Source organism: Monodelphis domestica, chromosome 2, assembly GCF_027887165.1.
Source record: "Monodelphis domestica isolate mMonDom1 chromosome 2, mMonDom1.pri, whole genome shotgun sequence".
Lineage (NCBI taxonomy): Eukaryota > Metazoa > Chordata > Mammalia > Didelphimorphia > Didelphidae > Monodelphis > Monodelphis domestica.
Genome location: NC_077228.1, coordinates 214,483,700 through 214,506,729, shown reverse-complemented (window position 1 = coordinate 214,506,729; position 23,030 = coordinate 214,483,700). Strand labels below are relative to the sequence as shown.

Genomic DNA, 23,030 nt, shown 5'->3' with positions numbered 1-23,030 from the left:
GAAGACTTAAATTGTGATAGATATAAGAGTGGGTGAGTAAATTTGTGACCGCAGAAAATGTTTTCACTACAGTGTCTTGTTTCAAATCAAATATATAAGGTAGTCGCCAGGGAAATATTCCCAATTATGAAATATACCCAAGTTAACTGGGTTTTATAGAGATTTTAATTCATACAAATGATGAATTAAAGAGAGAAAAGGAATTAAATGAGAAAGGGATAAGCCGGCCCTGGCCAGTCCTGGCCAACCCAGGCCTAAGCCCTAAGAGAAAAGATCAGTCAGTCCTTAATCACTCACCACAAGATCTGTCCAAGCAAGGATTCTAGTGACACCAGGCCAGCTCCATCTCAGCTGACTTCACCAGCTCAATCCTAAATCTGAATGTTCCCGAGAATGAATCTGAGCTCCTATTTAAAGGGCATTTTCTCCTATGTCACCTCCCCCAAGTCCTTATATCTACCAATCACAGTAGATGTTTTTCAAAGGACAGACCATTCTTAGTCCACACCTAAGAAGGTGTGGATTTTTGAGTAATTCACACCAGGAAAGCTCTGAGTAAGTTTCTTAGCTCTTTGTTCCTTGTAAATTCACAAGTTGTCTGACCTTTATAGGTACTTGGCTTAAGGGCTTTTGCCTCATGATAAGTATGAGTTAAGTACTTTTTCATTGTTCAGTAAGGAGTTTACAACTTTATCTTCCCCTAAAGTATGCTTAAGTATAGGTGGAATAATGTTAGAATTCTCACATTCCTGATCAAGTACCTTCATTGTTTAAAGTGGGGAATGGTCTTAACCAAATGTTCTAAGGTAGAGTCTGAGAATCTTTTAACATGCAGGAGTCTGAGAAATTTTAAGGTTTACAGGTAACCCAGTCATGCTTCCTGCTCAGAAGGGCAAGAATTCATTTAACTGCTGATATATTCTGCTGCTATTCCTTAGTGACTTTGTTAGCTTCTCAGGGTTCTGTGTACTGTAAGAGATAGAATTAGGAATTGGACATTCAATTTCATTGATAAAGAGAAAACAAAGAAACCTGCTCTGCTATTGCCAGTTGTCTTCTCTGCAATGTCTAGTCTTAGATACTTCTCTAAAGCACTAAAGGGTTCAAGTCAAACAGCTTAATATGTGTAAGAGGCAGGACTTGAACCTAAGTCTTCTTGACTCCAAGACCAGATTTCTATCCACCATGTCATAGCTGCCTTTGACAGTACACCCATAAAAGTATAATTATAGAAATCAGAACACATAAATCCTAGTCCTCTCTCTGCCACTAATGAGTTGTATGACTTGACTTTAAACAAATTGGTTCTTTGGCAAGGGATGGAGGTCAGAAGTGATACTGAGCCAAGATGGCAGAGCAAAGGCAAGGACTTTCCCAAGCTCTCCCCAAATTCTGTTCCAAACAACATCAACTTAATATCAAAATGAATTCCAAAGTGGCAGAATCAACAAAAAGATGGGGTGATGCAGTTTTCCTGCCTAATTCAACTTAGAAGGTCATTAAGAAAAGTCTTTCTTGGGGAAGCTGGGTGACTCAGTGAATTGAGAGTCAGGTCCAGAGATGGGAGGTCCTGGGTTCAAGTGTGACCTCAGACACTTCCTAACTGTGTGACCCTGGGCAAATCACTTAACCCCCATTGCCTAGCCCTTACCACTCTTCTGCTTTAAAACCAATACATAGTACTGATTTTAAGATGGAAGGTAAGGGTTTGGAAGGAAGGAAGGAAGGAAGGAAGGAAGGAAGGAAGGAAGGAAGGAAGGAAGGAAATAAAAAGAAAATTCTGTCTCTAGTGTGGGAGTAGAGTGCAGTCTTATGCAGATTGCAAGCCAGCAGCAGGAGATGGAGATGACTGAACTCAGCAGCTGAGCCTTCTGAATTTCCAGAATTCTGAGGTCACAGATAGTAAAGGAGTCTGACAACTTGGCAGAAAAATTTTATAGCACTGGCACTGGGAACAAGACTTTTGCATTGCCTGTACATTGTTCTGGGGGTACAGTCCCAATGCAAGGAGAAGCACTAGCAGGGGCAGAGACTATGGACACAGTTCTAGGATGGGAAAAAGTGTTTGTGGTTTAGCACAGGCCAGGAGAGCAATGACATCTCTTGATCATATCACTTTGGAAGAACTGAAAACTTAAATATTCTGAGAATTAGCTATGAAAACAGCAGCATGAAAAATCTAAAACTTGGCACAGTGTCCCTTCCACTCTGAAAGCAAAACTTTTAAAAACTTTAAAATAAAATTAAAAGTCAAGAAATAAATAAATTTTTGAGAAAAATCAAACCACAAATAAAGAACCTGTCCATAAAAAGTTACTATGGCGACATGGAAGATCAAAATAAAAAGTCAGAAGAAGACAACAATATCAAAACAACTTCATGTGAAGTCTCATAAAGAAAGGTAAATTGGTCTCAGACCCCCCCCCCAAAAAAAAATTCTGGATAAGCTCAAAAATAATTTTTTTAAAAATTCAGATAAGGTAGAGGAAAAATTGGAAAGAAATGAGAGTGATACCAAAATATCCTGAAAAAAGATTCCACAGATTGGTAAAGGAGGCACAAAAAAATTACACTTTAAAAAACAGTATAGACTAAATGGTAAAAGAGGAACAAAAATCCACTAAGAGAACTCCTTATAAAGCAGAATTGGCCAAATGGGAAAAAAAGAGGTACAAAAATTCTCTGAAGAAAAGATCTTCTTAACAAGTAGAATGGACCAAATGGAAAAGGTGGTACAAAAGCTCACCAAAGTAATTTCTTAAAAATTAGAATTGGGCAAGTGGAAACTAAAGACTTTAGGAAACATTTAAGAAACAATAAAACAGTAGGGTCAGGGACATTGGAGAGGAAAGAATGAATGTCACCAAGTCAGGATGCTGTCCTGCCTGAAGAACATGAAGAAGTTTAGTGACTCAGGCAAGGAAAATCCAGGATGATGGGCTTTCTGCCACTGCTCAAAATCAGAGGGAATTGGACATCATGCAACAGAAGATGAAAAAGTCCCATGAGAAGAAGGAAGGGCCCAAGTAACTCTGTGGGTTCATGCTTATCTCTCTTGTCCAATAATTGTGCTCCTGGAGCCAGTTCCATCATGCTCTCAACCTCCTCCCACAGCACTCACAGGTTCCAGAATGATGGCATTCTCTTCACCTTGCATCGGCAGTGTACTCCCTTTGTGCATCCTTCCCCCAGGTAACCTTTCTTTCCTTCAGGGCATTCTTAAAAGTAGCTTTGTATTTGAGAGAGAGTAAAAGAGAAACGATTCATTGGGACAACTACTTGGCTCAGAGGATAGAGAGCCAAGCCTAGAAACTGGGGGTCCTGGTTTCAAATATGGCCTCAGATACTTTCTAACTGTGGGACCCCAGGCAGGTCACTTAATACCAATTGCCTAGCCTTACTACTCTTTTGCATTAAAACCAATACTTAGTATTGATTCTAAAATGGAAGGTAAGTGCTTTTATTTAAATAATTTTTAAAAATCAAAAGAATTTTTAAAAGAAGAAAATATAAAATATCCCATTGCATTGGAAAAACAACTGACCTGGAAAATAGATCCAGGAGAGTTGATTTAAGAGTTATTGGACAACATAAAAACATTAAAAAACACAGAAATAAATCTTCCACAAAGTGATAAAGGGTACATATCTAAAACCATCAGCAAGCATTTTTGTAATGGCGATAAACTAAAACCCTGCCCATTAAGATAAGAGGTGGATGCCCATGGGTGGATGCCCATCATCACCATTATTATTTAATATTGTACTTGAAATGCTTGCTAAAGCAATAAGAACAGAAAAATAAGTGGAATTAAAATAGGTAATGAAGAAATGAAGAAATAGGAAATGAAGAAAGTCATTTCTCTTCAAAGATATGATGGTATTTACAGAGAACCCTAGACAACCAAAAAACTAATAGAAATAAATAACAACTTCAACAAGTCATAGGATACAAAATAAGTCCACATAAATCATTTCTATTTGCCAGTAATGCAATCCAATAGCAAGGGATAGAAAAGGAAATTCCATTCAAAAGAACTCTAAACAATATAAAATACCTGAGGGTGCACCTGCCCCCAAATAAGCACAGCAACCATATAAACACAATTACAAAATACTCTTCACAAAAATAAAATTAAACCTAAACAATTGGAAAACCATTAGTCACTTGTGCATAGAACTAGAAAAAACAACAAAATTCATATAGATAAACATAAGGCCAAGAATATCAAAGGAATTAGTGGGGATAAAAAATATAAAGGAAGGAGGTCTGATTGTACCAGATATCAAACTACTATAAAGTGGCTATCATCAATATAATTTGGTGCTGGCTAAGAAATTGGTGGTGGATCAATGAAATAGATTAGGTAATCAACACATGGCAGTTAATGTTCATAGCAACATAAGTATTCAACATACCCCAAAATCCTAGCTTTGGGTCTCAGGTCCAAAAAGAATACCTGAATGAGCTCAAAAACAATTTTAAAAATTCAACAAGAGAGGTAGAGCACAAATTGGGAAAAGAAATTACAAGAGTGATGCAAGAAAATCATGAAAAAACTGGAAACAGTATGGCAGAGATTAGGCATGGACCAACATTTTACACCATCAACCAGGATAAAGTCAAAATGGATGCTTAATCTAGAAATAAAAGGTGATACCATAAACAAATTAGGGGAATATGGAAATTTTTACCTGCCAGACTTGGGGATAAAGTAACAATTTATGACTAAACAAGACAGAGAATGTTAGCAAAAACTGAAATAGATAATTTTGATCACCTTAAATTAAAAGTACAAATAAAACCAATGCAACTAAAATTAAAAGGGAAACAACAAATTTGAGAAGAGATTTTATAGCATCTCTAACAAAAGCCTCATTTTTCAAATATATAGAGAACTGGGTCAAATTTATTCAAATACAAAGCATGCCCCAATTGAAAAATGATCAAAGGATACGAACAGGTGGTTCTCAGTTAACACTATCCATAATCATATGAAAAAATGCTCCAAATCACTATTACATTAGAGAAATGCAAATTAAAGCAACTCTGAGATACCAACTCATACCTATCAGATTGATTAACATAATCAAAAGGGAAAATGATCAATATTGTAGGGAATGTGGGAAAATTGGGACACTAATACACTGTCAGTGGTGTGAACTGATACAACCATTCTGTAGAGCAATATGGAACCAAGTTCAAAGGGCCACAAAACTATGAAAACCCTTTGACCCAGCAATGTCACTACCAGATCTGTATTCCAAAGAGATTAGAGGTAAGGGAAAGAACTTACGTGTACCTAAATAATTTCAGCACCTTTTTTGAATAGTGGCAAAGAATTGGAAAATGAAAAGTTATCCATCAATTGGGGAATGGATGAACAAGTTGTAAAATATGATTTTAATGGAATACTATTGTACCATAAAGAATTATGAACAGGATGCATTCAGAAAAACCTGGAAAGACTTGGATAAACTGATGCAAAGTGAAGTGAACAAAACCAGGAGAACAATATGTATAGTAACAGAAATATTATAAAATAATCAACTTTAAAGGACTAACTCATTATTTGCAAAGCAAGTCTTCAAGATAACCACAAGGGAATCATGCTGAAAATGCTATTCACAGCCAAAGAAGAAACTGTTGGAATCAAGTGCAGATCAAAGTATGCCCTCTTCCACTATATTTCCATTGTATGGGTGACATTTGTCCTCTATCATGATATAAGTAATATGAAAATATGTTACATGAAAGTGTGGGTATAACCTATATTAGACTATTTGCAATTTCAGGGGAATGGGAGGGTAGGGAGAAAAATCTGAATTTTAAAAGATTAAAAAAAAAAACAGTTGTCAAAGTGTTCTACATGTAACTGAAAATTAAAAAAAACAAAACCAAGAATTATTGGACTACTTAAAGTTATGATCAAAAAAAGAGCCCAGACATCATATTTCAAGAAATTGTTGAGGAACAATTCAAATTTTGTGGAGCCACAATCAGGATAACATAAGATTGAAAGTCCTACATTAAAGAATCCAGAGGGCAAAGGATATAGGATTACAACCAAGAATCATTTACCCAGCAAAACTTGAGTATATAATCAATCCTTCAGGGAGAAAAATGAATATTTAACGAAATAGAGGGATTTCAAACATTCCTGATGAAAAGATCAATGCTGAATAGAAAATTTGACTTTCAAATATAGGACTCAAGAAAGGCATAATAAAAGGAAACAGAAAAGAGATAACATAAAGCAATAAGATTAAACTACTTAACACCCCTACATGGGAAGATGAAACTTATAACTCCTAGGAATTTTATTATTACTAACTACACTACTATTACTAGGGTAGTTAAAAAGAGTATACAGACAGAACAGAGGCCATGAGTATGATCTGACTATAATGGGATCATATCTGAGGTACTGCTTCAAATCTATCAGATTAGCTAATATGACAGAAAAGAAAAATAACAAATGTTTGAGGTGTGTAAAAATTGGAAAAGTAATGTACTGTTAGGGGAGTTATATGAACTGTTCCAACTATCACAAAGAGCAATAAAGGGTGAGAGAGTGAGGGATGCTCTGTAAGAGGGGAGAAGTGAAGCCATTATCAGCGAATTTATTGTAAAAATTTCCTCCAATTTCCCATTTTCCTCCTAATCTTAGCTGCATTGGTTTTGTTCATGTAAAATTTTAGTTTCTAAATCTCAATCCCACCTTTTCCCCTCATTGGAAAAACTTTTACTTTATTGTAATCAGAATTATCCATTTTACATTCCATGATGTTCTCTATCTCTTGTTTGTTCAGAATTTCTTCCCTTATCCATAGAGCTGACAGGGGAACTATTCCATGTACCCCTCATTTGCTTAAGGTATCACCTTTTCTGCCTAAATTATATGATTGATTTTGCTATCTGCTTTCGTGTTATCGGCGAGTTTTTCCCATTCACAGTTATGATTGCTGTGTATCTCCATCTTTTTTTACAGAAAGTTCTTTGATTATGGCCCCAGTTCTCAAATCTATATAGAGAGAAATAAATCAAATTTATAGGACTACAACTCGTTCTCCAACTGATAAATGGTCAAAGGATATAAACAGGCAGTTTTCAGATTAAATCAAATCTATAGTCATGAAAAAATGCTCTAAATCACTATTGATTAGAGAAAGGTAAATTAAAACAACTTTAAGGTACTGCTTCACATTTATCAGATTGGCTAATATGACAGAAAAGGAAAATGACAAATGTTGGGAGGTGTGGGAAAAATGGAAAAGTAATATACTGTTAGTGGAGTAGTGAACTGGTCTAACCATTCCAGAGAATTATTTGAAACTATACCCAAAAGACCATAAAATTGTGCATACATTTTGACACAGTAATACCACTACTAGGTCTATATCCCAAAGAGATTTTTTTTTAAGATTAAAGATCTATATATACAAAAATATTTACAATAACTCTTTTTATGATGGCAAAGAATTGGAAATACAGATGACCATCAACTGGGGTTGAATAAATTATGGCATATGATTGTGATGAAATACTGTTACACTATAAGAAATGACAACCAGGATGCTTTCAGACAAAACAGGTAATACCCACAAACTAATGCAAAGTGGGCAGAATCAGAAGAACATTGTGCACAGTAATAGCAATATTGTACAATAATCAACTAAATAACTTAGCTATTCTCAACAATACAATGATCTAGAACAATTCTGAAGAATTTATGATGAAAAATATACGTTCCAGAAAAAGAACTGATGGGGGTTTAAATGCAGATTGAAGCATACTTTTTTAAACTTTTTTGACAGTGTTTTCTTTTATAACATGACTAATATGGAAATATGTTTTGCGTGACTGTGCATGTATACCCTATATCAAATTACTTGCCTTCTCAATGAGGGGAAAAGGTAGAAGGAGTGAGAATTTGGAACTCAATTTTAAAAATCAATGTAAAAAAATTTACGTGTGATTAGAAAAAAATATTAGATTAAAGAAAAATTTAAAAACAATGTCAGAAAATGATCATTAAACATTGTCAAACATGATCAAAGAGTCAGGAAGACTTGAGTTTGTGTCTGATCTCAGACACTTCTTGGCTGTATGACTCTGGGCAAGTCACTTAACCCCATTTGCCTAACTCTTTGCCACTCTTCTGCCTTGGAACCTATACTTGTATTGATGCTAAGAGAGAAGGTAAGGGTTTAAAAAAATTTGTATTGACATGTAATCTGAAAAAAAAATTATTAAAATGACTCATAACAAAAAAATTAAATAGGTTAGTTCCTTTCTCTGGGCTTTGGTTTCCTCCTCTAAATAATGGGAGTTAGACTAGATGGTTTCTGTATCCCCAGAGCCTAGCATGGTGTCAGATGTGTAGCAGTCACTCAGTAAATGCTTATCGAATTACCGCTCTGACATGCTGTGATACTGTTCCAAGCCTTACATTCCGACTCTCGGCTGGACCACGAGCCCCTTGAGATCAAGGACTACCTTCTGCTTTTTCTGTGTCGACCCACAGTGAGAGGGTTTTAGGTGACAGAATGGGTGCTTAATAAATGACTGGGTTCTGTGAGAGGGGAGGGGTGACCCTTCCTTCCTCTTATGCAATGGTCCTTCGCTCATTTAAGGACCAGCTCATCTCCCACTTCCTCCGAGAGACCTCCTCCGAGTGTTCCGCTCCCACTGATTTTCCCGTTCTCTGAATGCCTTCATCACTTACTGTCTCTCTCACGTGGTGACCGAGTATGCTGATTTCAAGGTTTCCTGTCTATATCTGGCTTTCTCAACTTATCCACCATGTAAGGGCCAGATGTCTGGCTTTTTTAAAAATAATGCACACTTCAGGATCTACTTCATAAATGCCGTTGAATACGGATTCATAGTTTGGTTCACTTCCTCTCTCCACTTCTCCCGAGGTCTTTGAAAAAGGACTAAAGGGCCCTCTTGTATCCTGGACGATATTTATAAGGCACATAACACAGCGTCCGGCAGCTCGGAGACTCTTCTTTTTTTTAAACCCTTACCTTCTGTCTTGCGATCAATACTGTGTATTGGTTCCAAGGCAGAAGTGGTAAGGGCTAGGCAATGGGGGTTAAGTGACTTTCTCAGGGTCACCCAGCTAGGAAGTGTCTGAGGTCAGATTCGAACCCAGGACCTTCCATCTCTAGACCCAGCTAGGAAGTGTCTGAGGTCAGATTCGAACCCAGGACCTTCCATCTCTAGACCTGGCTCTCCATCCACTGAGTCAAACTAGTCACCACACAGTAGGCGCTTAATAAAAACCTTTTCCTCTTCCCTCCTGGTATCATGGCCATCTAATTCCAGTCCTAGTGAAAAGAGCTCTAGCTTGGAAAGTCAGAAGACTTGGCTGTGACCCTGGTTGTGTACAAGCCTTGTCTGCACCTTGTTATTTGCATTTCATCTCCCCTGCGAACTCCTTCCACAAAAACCCAGAAAGATTTACCGGAACTGAAGCAGAGTAAAGTGAGTAGAACCATGAAGACACCGTACAGTGACAGCACTACAGTGATCCAAGACAATCCCAAAGGACTTATGTTTTTAAAAAAGGCCATCTGTTTCCAGAGAAAAAACGGAGGGAGTCTGAATCCAGACCAAAGCAAACTTTTTCACTTCCTTTCTGAATTTTTTTAGAATTCCAGTTTCCTTCCACAAAGGATTAATATGGAAAAATGCTCTACATGATTGCTCATGTGAAATCTCTTATCAGATGGTTTCCATCTCAGCAGGGGAAGGGAGAGAGGGAGAGAATTCAAGACTCAAAATTATTGTTTTTTTAAACCCTTACCTTCCATCTTGGAGTCAATACTGTGTATTGGCTCCAAGGCAGAAGAGTGGTAAGGGCTAGGCAATGGGGGTCAAGTGACTTGCCCAGGGTCACACAGCTAGGAAGTGGCTGAGGCCAATTTGAACCTAGGACGTCCCATCCCTAGGCCTGACTCTCAATCCACTGAGTCACCCAGCTGCCCCCTCAAAATTATTTTGTAAATGTTGGAAACTGTTGTTACATGAAATGGGCCGGGGAGAGGGGTGAGAAATGTGAGCTCCGGGTTTGTGCCTTTGCCTTCCTTTGTATCTCCAGTACATAGCTCAGTAACAGGCACATAGTAGGTGCTTAATAAATGTTTGTCAATTGAATTTCCATGACCATACATCAGGGGTTCTTAGCTTTCTTTGTTAGAAATCCCTCTGGCAGTTTAGCTAAGTCTATGGACCCCTTCTCAGTCCTTAAATGTTTATTAAGGACCTACTTTGTTGTGATGACTCTGGCACAAGACAGTCTGTGCTCTCAAGTTGCTCACATTTTAATGGGAGAGAGAACAGATTAACAATCATTTAGGAACAAACTGTATTCTGGATAAATTGGAAATTAATGCATGAGACAGAATATGTAGGATAACAAAGGAAATCAGTTAAATTGAAATGATCAAAATATGTTCTCTTAAGACAGAAACTAGGGGGCAGTTAGATGGCTCAGTGGATGGAGAGCCTTGATGAGAATCTGGCCTCAGACACTTCCTCTCTGTGTGACTCTGGGCAAGTCACTTAACCCCCATTGCCTAGCCCTGACCACTCTTCTGCCTTGGAACCAATACACACAATTGATTCTAAGATGGAAGGTAAATTAAAAAAAAACAAACACGTGATACACAGTGAAATTGCACATTGGCTATGGGGGGGGAAGGGGGCTGGAGAATATGATTCTTGTAACCAAGGAGTAATGTTCTAAATTGACTCAAAAAAAATTTATTATTTTTTATTTTTTTAAAAAATAATTTTTTTTAAAGAAAAATATTGGAAACTTTTTACATGTAATTAGGGAAAATAAAATTTAATATCTTAAAAAAATTAAAAAAAAAGATAAAGGTTTTGTTTTTCAAATCATTAAAGGGCAGCTATGTCTCATAGTGGATAAAGTCCTGGAGCTAGAAGGTCCTAGATTTAACTCTTCCTATATAAAATATAAATATAAATAAAAATATTTTTATTTTAAAAATATAAAAAAATCTTCCTATATAATACAAAATAAAAGACATCCTTGCTGTAGGGCCCTGGGCAAGTCACTTGACTCCATTTGCCTATCCCTTGTCTTTATGTCTTAGAGCTGTTACAAAGACAGAAACCAAAGGTTTAAAAAAGGGGGGGATGGACCCTAGCTTCAGACCCCTCCCCAACCCTAACCCCCGCCACCGTCTTCTCTGACCCTTGTTTTCTCCTCTCAGTGGGTCTAACGATGCCCCTATTCCTACCTACTTGTGGGGCCACCATTTTGTCAGCCTTGTCGCCCCTCTCTAAAAGGTGGGTTCTTGCTTCTCTTTTTCAGTCCCTGCTGCTCCTGGGGCTCGTGGCTGGCATCTGTTTGGGCCTGAACTTAATCTTCATCACAGCCTACTTGATTTGCTTGTGCTGCTGCAACCAAGATGAAGAGGCACAGACCAAGCAGCCCAAATCTTCCTGCATCACCTGGACCTCTGTGGCCGCTGGGCTCCTCTGCTGGTGAGTTTCCCCTCCCAGAAGGGTCAGGTTGGGGAGCTCCAAGGGCCAACAGGACCCCCCTGGAGGTAGTAGTGGGATGGCCTTGGACAGCGCTCTTCTGTTAAATGTGCCTTTTGATTTGGGGTCCTGAGTCGTGCAGCCCTGCCCAGGAGGGGCCCTCCCCCTCAGGCCTCTGACCAGGGTCCCTCCAGGACTAGGCAAGTCTAATCTCAGCACAGAAACATTTCCCCTTAAAAAAATCAACATGACTAACTTCTTTGTTACCAAATGATTGAAATCTTGAGCAAAGGGATTACATAGAGTTAGGTAACTTTAATAATTTGCCAACAGACATTGATGAAGTGCTTGCCCTGTCCTGTGGGTGGCACGGTGCATAGAGTGCTGGACCTGAAGTCAAGAATAGTCCTCTTCGTGAGTAAAAATCTGACCTCAGACACTTCCTAGCTTTATGACCCTGGACAAGTCACTTAGCTGTGCCTCAGTTTCCTCATCTGTAAAATGAGCAGGAGAAGGAAATAGCAAGCCACTCCAATATCTTTGTTAAGAAAGTCCCAAATGGGAGTCACAAAGAGTCACATATGAATGAGAATGAATGAGAACAAGAGCAACAGGATGATTTTTGTAATCAGGCCAGAAGTATTTATTAAGTGCTTACTACGTGAAAGGCACTGTGTTAAGCCTTGGGAATACAGCCCTGAGCAACATGAAAGCTACTCCTTGCCCTTAAATTGCTTACATTCTAATGGGCAAAAGTAACACACAAAAGAGAAGTGAGATGGGAGGGGGAGCCCGAAGCATGGTGTTGAAGTCCCAAAAGTGCAGCCAAAGAGGGGAATGAAGAGGCAAGCCTGGACCCCTTCCAAAAGAGAACATCCCAAAAGGAACCCATCAGTGGGGAAATGGGGAATGGGACCAGCATAGCGGGGCGAGAAGCTACGAGGGAAGCCAATGGACGTTCTCAGAGGAGGAGTGCTGAGGAAAGTTTCAGGATGAGCCTGAAGCTGTGCAGTGAGGTTACAGTTGAGAGATTTCAGAAGCACAACCCAGGAAGGGAATGACGATTGGCCAGCTCGGACCAATCTTCTCCCCCAAAAGGGGGCTCCAGCAGAAAGTCTGCTGGGCCTGGAATGGAGACGGACCTTCATGAATCAGAGGAAGGTCATCCCACCCCAGGAAGGCTCAGGTTTTGTTAGCCCTAAGCAATAGCCCCAAGCACAGGCTCCCCGAATAATCAGTCTGACCCTGGACACATTTTGGGCAGCTGTCCCTGGCTTAGGTGTTTTTCTGACCTCTGCTCCTCCACGGTCCCTTTTCTTCCTTCTGAATGCCGTTCTTGGACAATGGGATCAGGACAAAGCCAGATTCTCACCCAGAATCAATTCCATCTTCAGAGCAGATCAATACCTTTTAATACATTAGTCAGTTCTTTCCAGATGCTTTAGAGGAAAGGGTGGAAATTTGAGATTTTAATGCTGACTACCCCGACTCACCCCATCCCCCCACCAGTGGATATTGGGAAGCCCTTCTGCATCTGTGTCTCCTACAAGGTTTTCTTGGTTTGTGGGTCAGTTTACCCCTACAGAGATTTTTCCAAAGGTTAATGAGATACCTCACATTTACTAATAATAGGGTGTGAGGTCGCCATTTATTATTTTCAGTTCCTCTCAGATCAGGAGATATCATCCCCCTTAACAATAATGATAACTATAGCTTTTCAAATATTATCTTATTTGATACTGATAATACCCCTGGTGCTGTTATTATCCCCATTTTACATAAGAGGAAACTGAGGCAAAATAAGAATTATATGACTTGATTAGGGCCATATAGTGTCAGAAGTAAGATTTAAATTTAAATCTTTCTGATTCCAAGTCCAATACTCTTATCAACTGTGCCATCTAATTGTCCTTTGATAAGCATCAAAGAAGGTAGGGGTAGCTAGATAGTGCAGTAGATAAAGCTGAAGTCAAAAGGACCTGAGTTCAAATCAGACTTCAGATACATATTGACTGCGTGACCTTGGGCAAGTCACTTAACCCTACTTGTCTCAGTTCCTCATTTGTAAAATGAACTGGAGAAGGAAATGGCAAACTACTCCAATAGTTTTGCCAAGAAAACCCCAAATGGCATCACAAGGAGTCAGACATGACTTAAGAAAAAAAAAAAAACCTAAACAAAATTTAAGAAGATGACTTGCTACAGCAAAAAAGAATGTTGGACCCAAGTTTCAATCCCAACTCTGGAACTTGACGGGACCTTCAAGATAATACTTGCCCAACTTTTATATTTTACAGATGAGGAAACAGAGGCAGAGAGGGAAATCGATTCGTCCCCAGATTACATAAGACTTAGAGAGGTGACGGAGCTGTCTTCATATACTTGATTGAAGGCTGTTATCTAAAAGAGAGGTTAGACTTATTCTACTTGACCCCAGAGGACAGAACTAGAAAAAGGGTGAAAATGTGAGGTATAATTTCAGCTCAGTGTAAGGAAGCCCATTCTTTTTTGTTCAGCCTTTACCTCCTGTCTTGGAATCGTTGCTAAGTAGAAGAGTGTTAAGAGTTAGCCAACTGGAGTTAAGAGACTTTCCTAGGATCACAAAGCTAGGAAGCATCTGAGGTCAGACTTGAACCCAGGACTTCCCATCTCTAGGTCTGAGAAAGACCTAGCAGAATTTATGCAATAATGGTTCTGGATTGGGAAAATGGCAAACTCTTCGTCATTCATGGTATTTGAGCAAAGACTGGCTGTTCTAGGGAGGTCGTAGAGAAGGCTACTGCACTGAGAATCAACCTTTAACATCCTTCTAACATTCACTGAGAGGCATTCAAATTTGGATCAGTGGAGAATATGGGATGGGAGGGATGGGAATCCTAGGAGAACCATCCATTCAGACCTAGCCAAAACCCTCACCGTCATGGAGACAAGAGTAGAGGGGGGATGGGCTCTGTAGCTCCCACCAGGGTCCAGTCTCTGCTTTCCACCCTCTTTACCTCTAACTTTTGTTTTGGCTTTTATCCATAGCGCTGCGGTGGGAGTTGGTTTCTATGGAAACAGCGAGACCAATGATGGGGTCTATCAATTGATCTATTCCTTGGATAATGCCAACCACACCTTCTCAGGGATTGATGAACTGGTAAGGATATTGGGATGGGCGCCGCCACTGTTGTGAGGACAGTGAAGGTAAAGCAGGTCTGCTGTGGGTTCCCAGCATAGAGATGTACTGTGTGCCCCATCCAGTTTTTGCATGAGTTCTCCCTTCCATAAGCATAGAGGAAATGTCTATCCTCGGGCCCGACAAAAGACAGGAATGGAAGTGTTAAGAGAACTGCCTCATTGGATGGTGAATGCCTAAAGAATGTAAAAATGGAGATTTGAACCCCAGACTTCAATCCCCAGAAGTCCTCGGCACTTCCCAGAATTCCCTATAATCTCACCTGAGTGGGAGATCACAAATTACTATTTAAACTGTCTGTACCACCTACTTGGTCTCTCTTCTTCCGCTTCTAAGCATACGCAGGCAAGATGTGAGTGGCTGTGCATGGGCTCTGGGCCTAGGCACGTGCTTTCTTATTTTATATTTTCTTTATCCTTGATTTCTAATAATCTTAATAAACCTCTAAAAATATCATATTTTATTACTACAGACTAATTTAATTGTTACAAGAAGGACCCAATTCCACTTGTTTTTAGGAGTACCTGATGCCATTTCTTTGGGACCCTCTTAAGAGGCCTTTGTCTGTGGGCAGCTCATCTTTCTCTTCCTTTCTCTTCTCTTTGCCTTCTAGCACTAATCCTTGAAACTGATGAGAGCCAAGGAATTGTGGTTCTCTTACTCCCCAAAAAGGATCTTCAGTACAATTTAGGGTCTTTAAAGAACACATGTGTGAACAGGATGTTTACCTAACCTTTATGACAAGGGTTTTTAATTGGGGGTCCATGAAGCTTAAATCTATATATACACACATATACATATATATGTAAATACATAACTCATTCATTATAACTAGTATCCTTTACATTATTTTGTATTTTATTTTATTCATTTAAAAACATGATTCTGAGAAGGGGTCCGTAGATGTCAACAAATTGCCAAAGGGGTCCAAACCTCTGATTTAGGATTTTCTGGTAGTCTTTATAATTTTCTGAAATCCTTTGGTTGCAGGTTGCTGGGTGACTTAGTTGGATACTCGTCCTCTTTTTTCAAAAAATGGATTTTCTTTATTGTTATATTTTGCTGGCTTTTCTCGGTGTATTTCTCTTCTTCCTTTCCCAGAGATCAATCTCTTATAATATAGTTTAAAAAAAACAGCACTAACCTTCCTTCTTAGAATCAATACTGTGTGTTGGTTCCAAGGCAGAAGAGTGGTAAGGATTAGGTAAAGGGGGTTAAGTGACTTGCCCATGTTGCACACCTAGGAAGTTCAGATTGGAACCCAGGACCTCCTGGGACTAGATCCACTCTCAATCCACTGAGCCTTCTAGCTGCCCCCAAATTTTTCCCCCCAGAGGAAAAAGATGATTGACATTTTGGCAGATATTGACATAGAAAAAAATGACATGCATTGTTCTATATGTGTGGACCCCAACTTTTGCAAAGGAAGGGAAGGAAATGTCTTTTCATAGTTCTTCTTTGAGTCAAGCTTGTTCTTTATAATTTTACAACATTCAGACTCATTTGTTTGGTGGTGGTGTTTCTTATTTACATTTTTTACAGTGCTTTTGTAGGTTTTGTTTTCTTGACTGCTTATTGCATTTTGCATCAGTTCATGTGTTTCCAAATTTGTCAGTCTTTATGTTTCTTACAGTACAGTAATAATATTCTGTTATGTTCATGAACCCCAATTTGTTTAGTTTCCCCAGTCAGTTCTTCAGTGAATAAACATGTATTTTCTTTCCAGATTTTTGCTATCACAATGTACACACACCACCCACTGAATGCTGATCTAAATCTTTTGGTGCGTAGAAGGATTTTTTTTTTGTTAGTGACTTCTTGGGTGAATCTGGCAGAAGTGTATGGACACTTAATCATGTTATTTACATTATGCCATTGTTTTTCAGAACACTTGTACCAATTCATTGCCCTCCCAAAAATACATTAATGTTCTCACCTTTTCATAACCCTTCTACTGATAATTCCAATCTTTTTTCACATTAGCCAGTTTTCTGAGTATGGGCTTAAAGTTTTGAGTTCTTGTACATCTCTTATTATTTGTGATTTGGAGCATTCTTCATATGGTTGTTTTTGTTTTGTTTTTTAAACCCCAACCTTCTATCTTAGAGCCAATACTAAGTATCAGTTCCAAAATAGAAGAACCATAAGGGCCAGGTAATTGGGGGTAAGTGACTGGCCCAGAGTCACAGAGCAAAGAAATATCTGACGCTGGACTTGAACCCAAGACCTCCTGTTTGCAGGCCTGGCTTTCTATCCACCAAGCCATTTACTTGCTCCTATATGATTGTTAATAGTTTTGGTGGTTTTTTTTTTTGTTGCAAATTTTGCATTTTGTTCATATCACTTGACCTCTTATCTACTGGGAAATAGCTTTTAGGCTCCCCCTTTTTTTGTTACATAAAATGAATATCAAACTTATCAGAGTTGTATGTTAAAAATATTTTTCTAATATTTTTCTCAGTTGACCCCTTTTCCTCTTATCCTAGATGCTAGTTTTACTTGTACAAAAGCTTTTCCATTTTATTTCATTAAAAAGATCTATTTTAGCTTATATAATTGCTTCCATTCCTTACTTAAGAATTCTTCCCCTTTCCCACAGTTATGAAAAATACATGATTAGCTTCCCCTCTAATTTGAACGATATGTTCTTTAATATTCACATCTCTATTTTGAATTTATTATGTAATGTGGTGTAAGCAATTGGTCTAAACCTAATTTCTGCCAGGCAAGCAGTAGGCCTCTTAACAGAGAAGTGACCAGATTTTGTTAAATACTAACCCCTAATGTACCTCAAAATTTCAGATTACATTGGTGTCCCCAAAGAGTCCTAGAGTTTCTACTTTCCCAAATGTAGCAATTTAGTGTCCCATGTTATGGGACATGGGAGAGATTTGAGCTGTAGGGAAATGGAACAGTTGGGCACTTCCCTGCAGGTTTGATCCTACTGTGACTGCTACTACTGCAATGGCAAATGTTGAACAGTAAAAGATCCAGAAGCTCCAGCTATTGCTTAATGGTCTCCTTCTTCAAATTTGTTCACTACCAGGAGAACGCTATTGTCATCACAGAATTTATACTGTGCCCTTGAGCTCACTGTAACAGTGTTTGACCTATATTTACTTGTGTGTTCTCTCACCCCTCCTCCTGTAAGCTGCTCATGGGATATAATCCCTTGGTCTCTCTCAGAAAGGGTTCATCTTAAAGAGGCAGCTGTTCTTTTTCCAAATTTGTAGGATCACAGATTTAAAACTAAAGGGGTTCTTCGGAGACATTGAGTCAAACCCTTTCATTTTACAGATGAGGAAACTGAGGCCAAGAGAGGAGGCAAATAGCAAGTAATGTTCCCACTGTACAGATGTAAAATCTGAAGCTCTGAGAGGTGAAGTGATTTGCCCAGGCTCATCCAGCCAGCTGAGCAGAATTTGAGCAGAATTTGGACTCAGGTCTTTTTGACTGTGGGGCAGCTAGACGGCACAATGGATAGTGTGTTGGGACTGGAGTCAGGTCTCAGATACTTTCTAGCTATGTGACCCTGGACAAATCACTTAACCCTGTTGGGCTCAGTTTCTTCATCTTTTAAATGAACTGGAGAAGGAAGTGGCAAATTTCTCTCGTATCTTTGCCAAGAAAACCCCAAATGGGGTCATGAAGAATCAGACATGAATGAAAAGTGATGAGAAACTTTCTGACTCCAAGTTCAGTTCTAAATCCATAAACCCACCACAGAACCCAGGGTCAAATAGTTACCTCTAGAGAAATCTGTTTCTCTGGGACAAAGGAAGTTAAGCCAACAGAAAAAGGAGATTATAAAGAACAAGTCTATGTCTGGGGAAGAATTCTCATGTGTTGATTCTCTGTCCAATATCCATTGGTACATACTGCCAAGCCCTGGTGATCAAAGATTAATCTTCCAATAACTAAAAAGGATTGAGTGTAGATCACTTAGACAAAGTGATAAAGATAAGTATAGTTCCTGATTCATGATTGGAGAACTTTGAGAAAGGGCACAGTTAGTGGTAATGGTAGGAGCAATTGGGGGGGGGGGGGGTGTTGAGAAGACTGTCACAAAAGTTCAGAATGGTAATAATAATTGACATTTCTATAATACTTCAGAGCTTACAAAATGCATTACACATTTTTTTTTCATTTGTCCTCTCACACTAGTTTTGAGAAAGACAGCAAACATTTTACCCATTTTGCAGATGGGAAATATTAAGAAATGAAGTGAGTTTCCCAAGGTCACATAGCCAGTAAATGGAATGGCCCGGATTTAAACCCAGGTCTCCTGACTCCAAATTACATAATCTTCCCACTATATATCATGGCTACCTTCAGAAGCAGTCATGACCTCTGAACTTGACCTAATTCAAAACTTGGAGTGAGCAGACATTTCCTGGACAGCTCTACCTTCACTTCCCCCATGCCAGCTGCCTTGCACTGAAGGAATGCTGGGGGAAATCTTCTATTGGCATTTTGGATGCTGTCCAGAAGCTTGGGTTGCCTGGCTCTAGTCTCCATCCTCCCAACCCTCATTGGTAGAGCTGAGAATGATGGTCTCACCATTCTGGAAAGCAGTTTGTAGTGATGAGCAAAAGTCACTGAACTGTGCATTCCCTTTGACCCAATTATACCATTGCTTGGTCTATATTTGGGGGGGGGGGGGGGAATGCTGGTAAATGCTTAACAACCTGCTCTCCTGGAAAAATGTGCCAGGATGTACTTTTAAGTTTAGTCTGCATTGTTAACATTTTCTCCATCACTTTTTAAAAGTGCAAAACAATAAACTAAACTCTGATCTGTAATGTTTGCTGGTTTCAGAGATATAAATGCTCATGCTGGAAATTTAACAATTGGCCCTTGTGAGCCAGTATGGGCTAGCTCCAGCATACCCCTGCCTATATGACAAAGAAATCAAAGAGAGCGGGAAAGGTCCTAACTGTACAAATATATTTATAGAAGCTCTTTTTGTAATGGCAGAGAAAATGGGAACAAAGCAGGATTCCCATCTGTTGGGGAGCAGCTGAACAAATTATGATAGACATATGAATGTAATGGAATATTTTTAGTGTTCTGTAAGAAATATGGGGAAAAGGTCAGTTTCAGAGACATGGAAAAACTTGTATGATTCAGTCACTTTACTATTGAACATTTGTGGAAGAACCAAGGCTCAGAAAGAGGAAGCCCTGGCCCCATGGGAAGCCCCTGAGCTATGAGCTACATCCCACGACATATGACTAGCATGTGGAAAATGTATTCTATTCTCCTGCATTGTGGGGATGAGAGAGGAGAGGGATTCCCTTATTTCCTGTGATGAGGAAAGATGAAATATCCTTTCCTCTCCATCCTATATATTTCTTTGGGAAGTAGACCTTCTGGCCTTTGGGGATTTGTGGGTTAGACCCAGATACATAAAGGAAAATAGTGGGGTGATTCAGGAGGCTTCTCTGAAGATATGTCATAAAAGAAATCTCTCCTCCTCAGAGGATCCTTTGCCGAGCTTCCCTTGAGCCTAAGGTCTAAGACCGTGGGATCATTTTCCTTAGGCTCCTACAGTCCACCAAATGCTCACAGGATAGAACTATGTGTTTGCCCTGTAACTGTCTCATCTCCTTCTATCCCAAATGAATGCATTATCACCGAGAAGAACCTTCTATCTCTCAGCTGCTACTGTGTCACTGTTTTTTCCCCCTTTTTTCCAAACCTGGCTGCTGGGGACTTTGTGCAACACGTGTAGGAGAGTCTGCTGGAGGGGAACCCCAGAAAGTACCCAGGCTCCCTTGTTTGGAAGTGTGTTAGAGGAGAGGGGAAACCCTTACCTCATACTGAAGGATGCCATGGGGTCCCCAAGATATAATGACTAGCAAAAAACAAGCCCAAAACTGATTCTCCTATGGCATATATTTCAGCTATGGCACCAGTCTCTGGAGCTCTCCCAAGGATGAGTTTATTGATCAGGAACATGAACAATTAGGTAGAGAAGAGTCTGGGACAGCTCTGTAGCACAGTGGATAGAGTGCCAGACCTGGAATCTGGAGGACCTGGTCTCAAATGTGGCCTCAGACACTTCCTAGCAAGTCACTTAACCCCAATTGCTAGCCCTTGCCTCTTTTCTGTTTTAGAATTGAAACTAAGACAGAAGGGTAAAGGTTTGAGGGGAAAAGAAGGAGAAGGAGAAGAAGAAGAAGAAGAAGGAACTGTGGCAATAGTTCCATCTCAGGGCTCAGAATATGTGATCCTGCCCCAAGTATTGAGAGAGGAAAGAGAATTTATTTAATAAACATCCATTTTCCTGTTTATTCCCTGCAAGGATAGAAGATCCAAGCTTTTATTAAATATCTTCAATGTTCCAGGCACTGTGCTAAGCCCTTTACAAATATTATCTCATTTGATCCTTACAACAACCCTGAGAGAGAGATGCTATTGTTATCCTCTATTTTACAGATGAGTAAATTTAGGGCAGGACACAGCAATTAAGTGTGAGACCACCTTTGATCTCAAGTCTTCCTGATGCTATGTCCAGCACTCTCTCCCCTGTACCACCCAACTAAGTTACTAAATGAGGAAGTAAAGTCTGTGAATGCCCTCTAAACATTCAAGACTTCTCCTGGCTTCTAAAATTTTTAATATGAATTCTAGTTCTTTGTATTTTCTTTAAAAAAAAACATTACTTTCCGTCTCAGAATCAATATTGATATTGGTTCCAAGGGGTTAAGTGACTTGCCCAGTGTCATACATCTGGGAATTATCCAAAACCAGATTTGAACCCGGGTCATCTTATCTCTGGGTCTGGCTCTCAATCTATTGAGCCATCTAGCCACCTCCTTGGTTTTGCTGTTGTTTGTTTTTGGTAACATCCAACTCTAACTCTGGGAGAAATCATCACACTGGGAGTAAGTAGACTCAAGTTGAAATCTCGGCTGAATTAGCTCTGTGATCATAAGCAAGTCACTTAACCTCTTAGCCTCTGTTTCTTCATCTATAAAATGGGAGTCATAATAGCACCTAGTGAAAGGCGATACTCAAAACTCACTTTATAAACCTTAACTTTGAAAATTTGGCTGATAGGGGACAGCAAGGAGACTCAATGGATGGGAGAGTCAGGCCCAGAGATGGAAGGACCCGGGTTCAAATCTGGCCTCAGACACTTTCTAGCTGGGTGACCCTGGGCAAGTCACTTAACCCCCATTGCCTAGCCCCTGCTGCTCTTTTTGCCTTGGAATCAATACACAGTATTGATTCTAGGACGGAAGGTGAGGGTGTTTTTTTTTTTTAATTGACATTATCATAATGTGTTGAGGGAAGTTGTAGTGAAGAGGTAATGGGATGAAGAAATAATTCCTATATATGGGATTCTTGGCCCTCTGCTCCATCATTACCACCAGCATGGTTTTCTTATTAACAGCAATCTCCCGTCTAAGATAAGATGCTACCCCGTGGACCCTCATCCCATTAGTAATCTTTGTGCTCATACGTAATCCTGTCCCTTGGTCCAGCGACTTTTCCTTTGCTTCCTGACCTCACTGTCTTGAGAATATCTCCCTCCCCCGTGCAGGAAGGACAGGGGATCCCTGAGCCGGCTTTGGAACAACACAACTGGATGGAGCCTTCCTTCACATCCTCCACAGAAAAGCAGTGTTGCCCTAGCTGGGTGACCCTGGGCAAGTCACTTCACCCCCATGGCCTGGCCCTTCCTGCCCTTCTGCCTTGGAACCAATGCGCAGTATTGATTCTTAGATAGAAGGTAAATTAAAAATAAAATAAAGGTGGTGTGTGTTGGAAAAGATAGGCCTGGGGTCAGGGAGTGAAGGTTTCGTTATGTGCCTCTATATCCAGTTTGGGGAATTAGACAAATCAATTCACCCCAATATCCACTTCACTAGCTTTTTTGAGGAGGGAGTTCTTTGTAACCTGGAATATCCATGTGAACTAAATAATAATAATAACTAACAACAATAATAAATTTATAATGACAATAGATAGTATGTGACCCTTAAGATTTTCAAGTTGTTTTTACATATATTTTGAACCTCTCAGACCTCTGAGATGGGTACTATTATTCCCAATAAGGAAACTGAGTCCTAGAAGTGTTAAGTGACTCATCCAGGGTCATACAACTAATTAGTGTCTGTGCGTGTAATTAGAATCTGTTACCCCCAAAACTATTGATTCCTAGCACCCCACTCTCCTCATGTTACTTGCTGATGTAGGGAGATTATAAATTTTGTCCACTGTTAATTAGGTTTTTTTACTTCTATTTCCTTTTTATTCCTTCTTTAAACTCTATAAAATATAATTCTTGGAGTGTTGGATATTGGATATTAATTTAAATTTT

The 23,030-nt window shown here is 39.4% G+C and overlaps 1 protein-coding gene across 1 annotated transcript in view; it reads left to right on the top strand.

Moving 5' to 3' along the window:
• Window positions 1-23,030, top strand: part of TTYH2 (tweety family member 2) — a 95,380-nt gene that overhangs the window by 17,752 nt on the left and 54,598 nt on the right. The window contains exons 2-3 of the mRNA XM_001378295.4: window positions 11,351-11,523; window positions 14,548-14,659. Of these exons, the coding sequence (XP_001378332.2) occupies window positions 11,351-11,523; window positions 14,548-14,659 (285 nt within the window). The remainder of the gene's footprint in view (window positions 1-11,350; window positions 11,524-14,547; window positions 14,660-23,030) is intronic.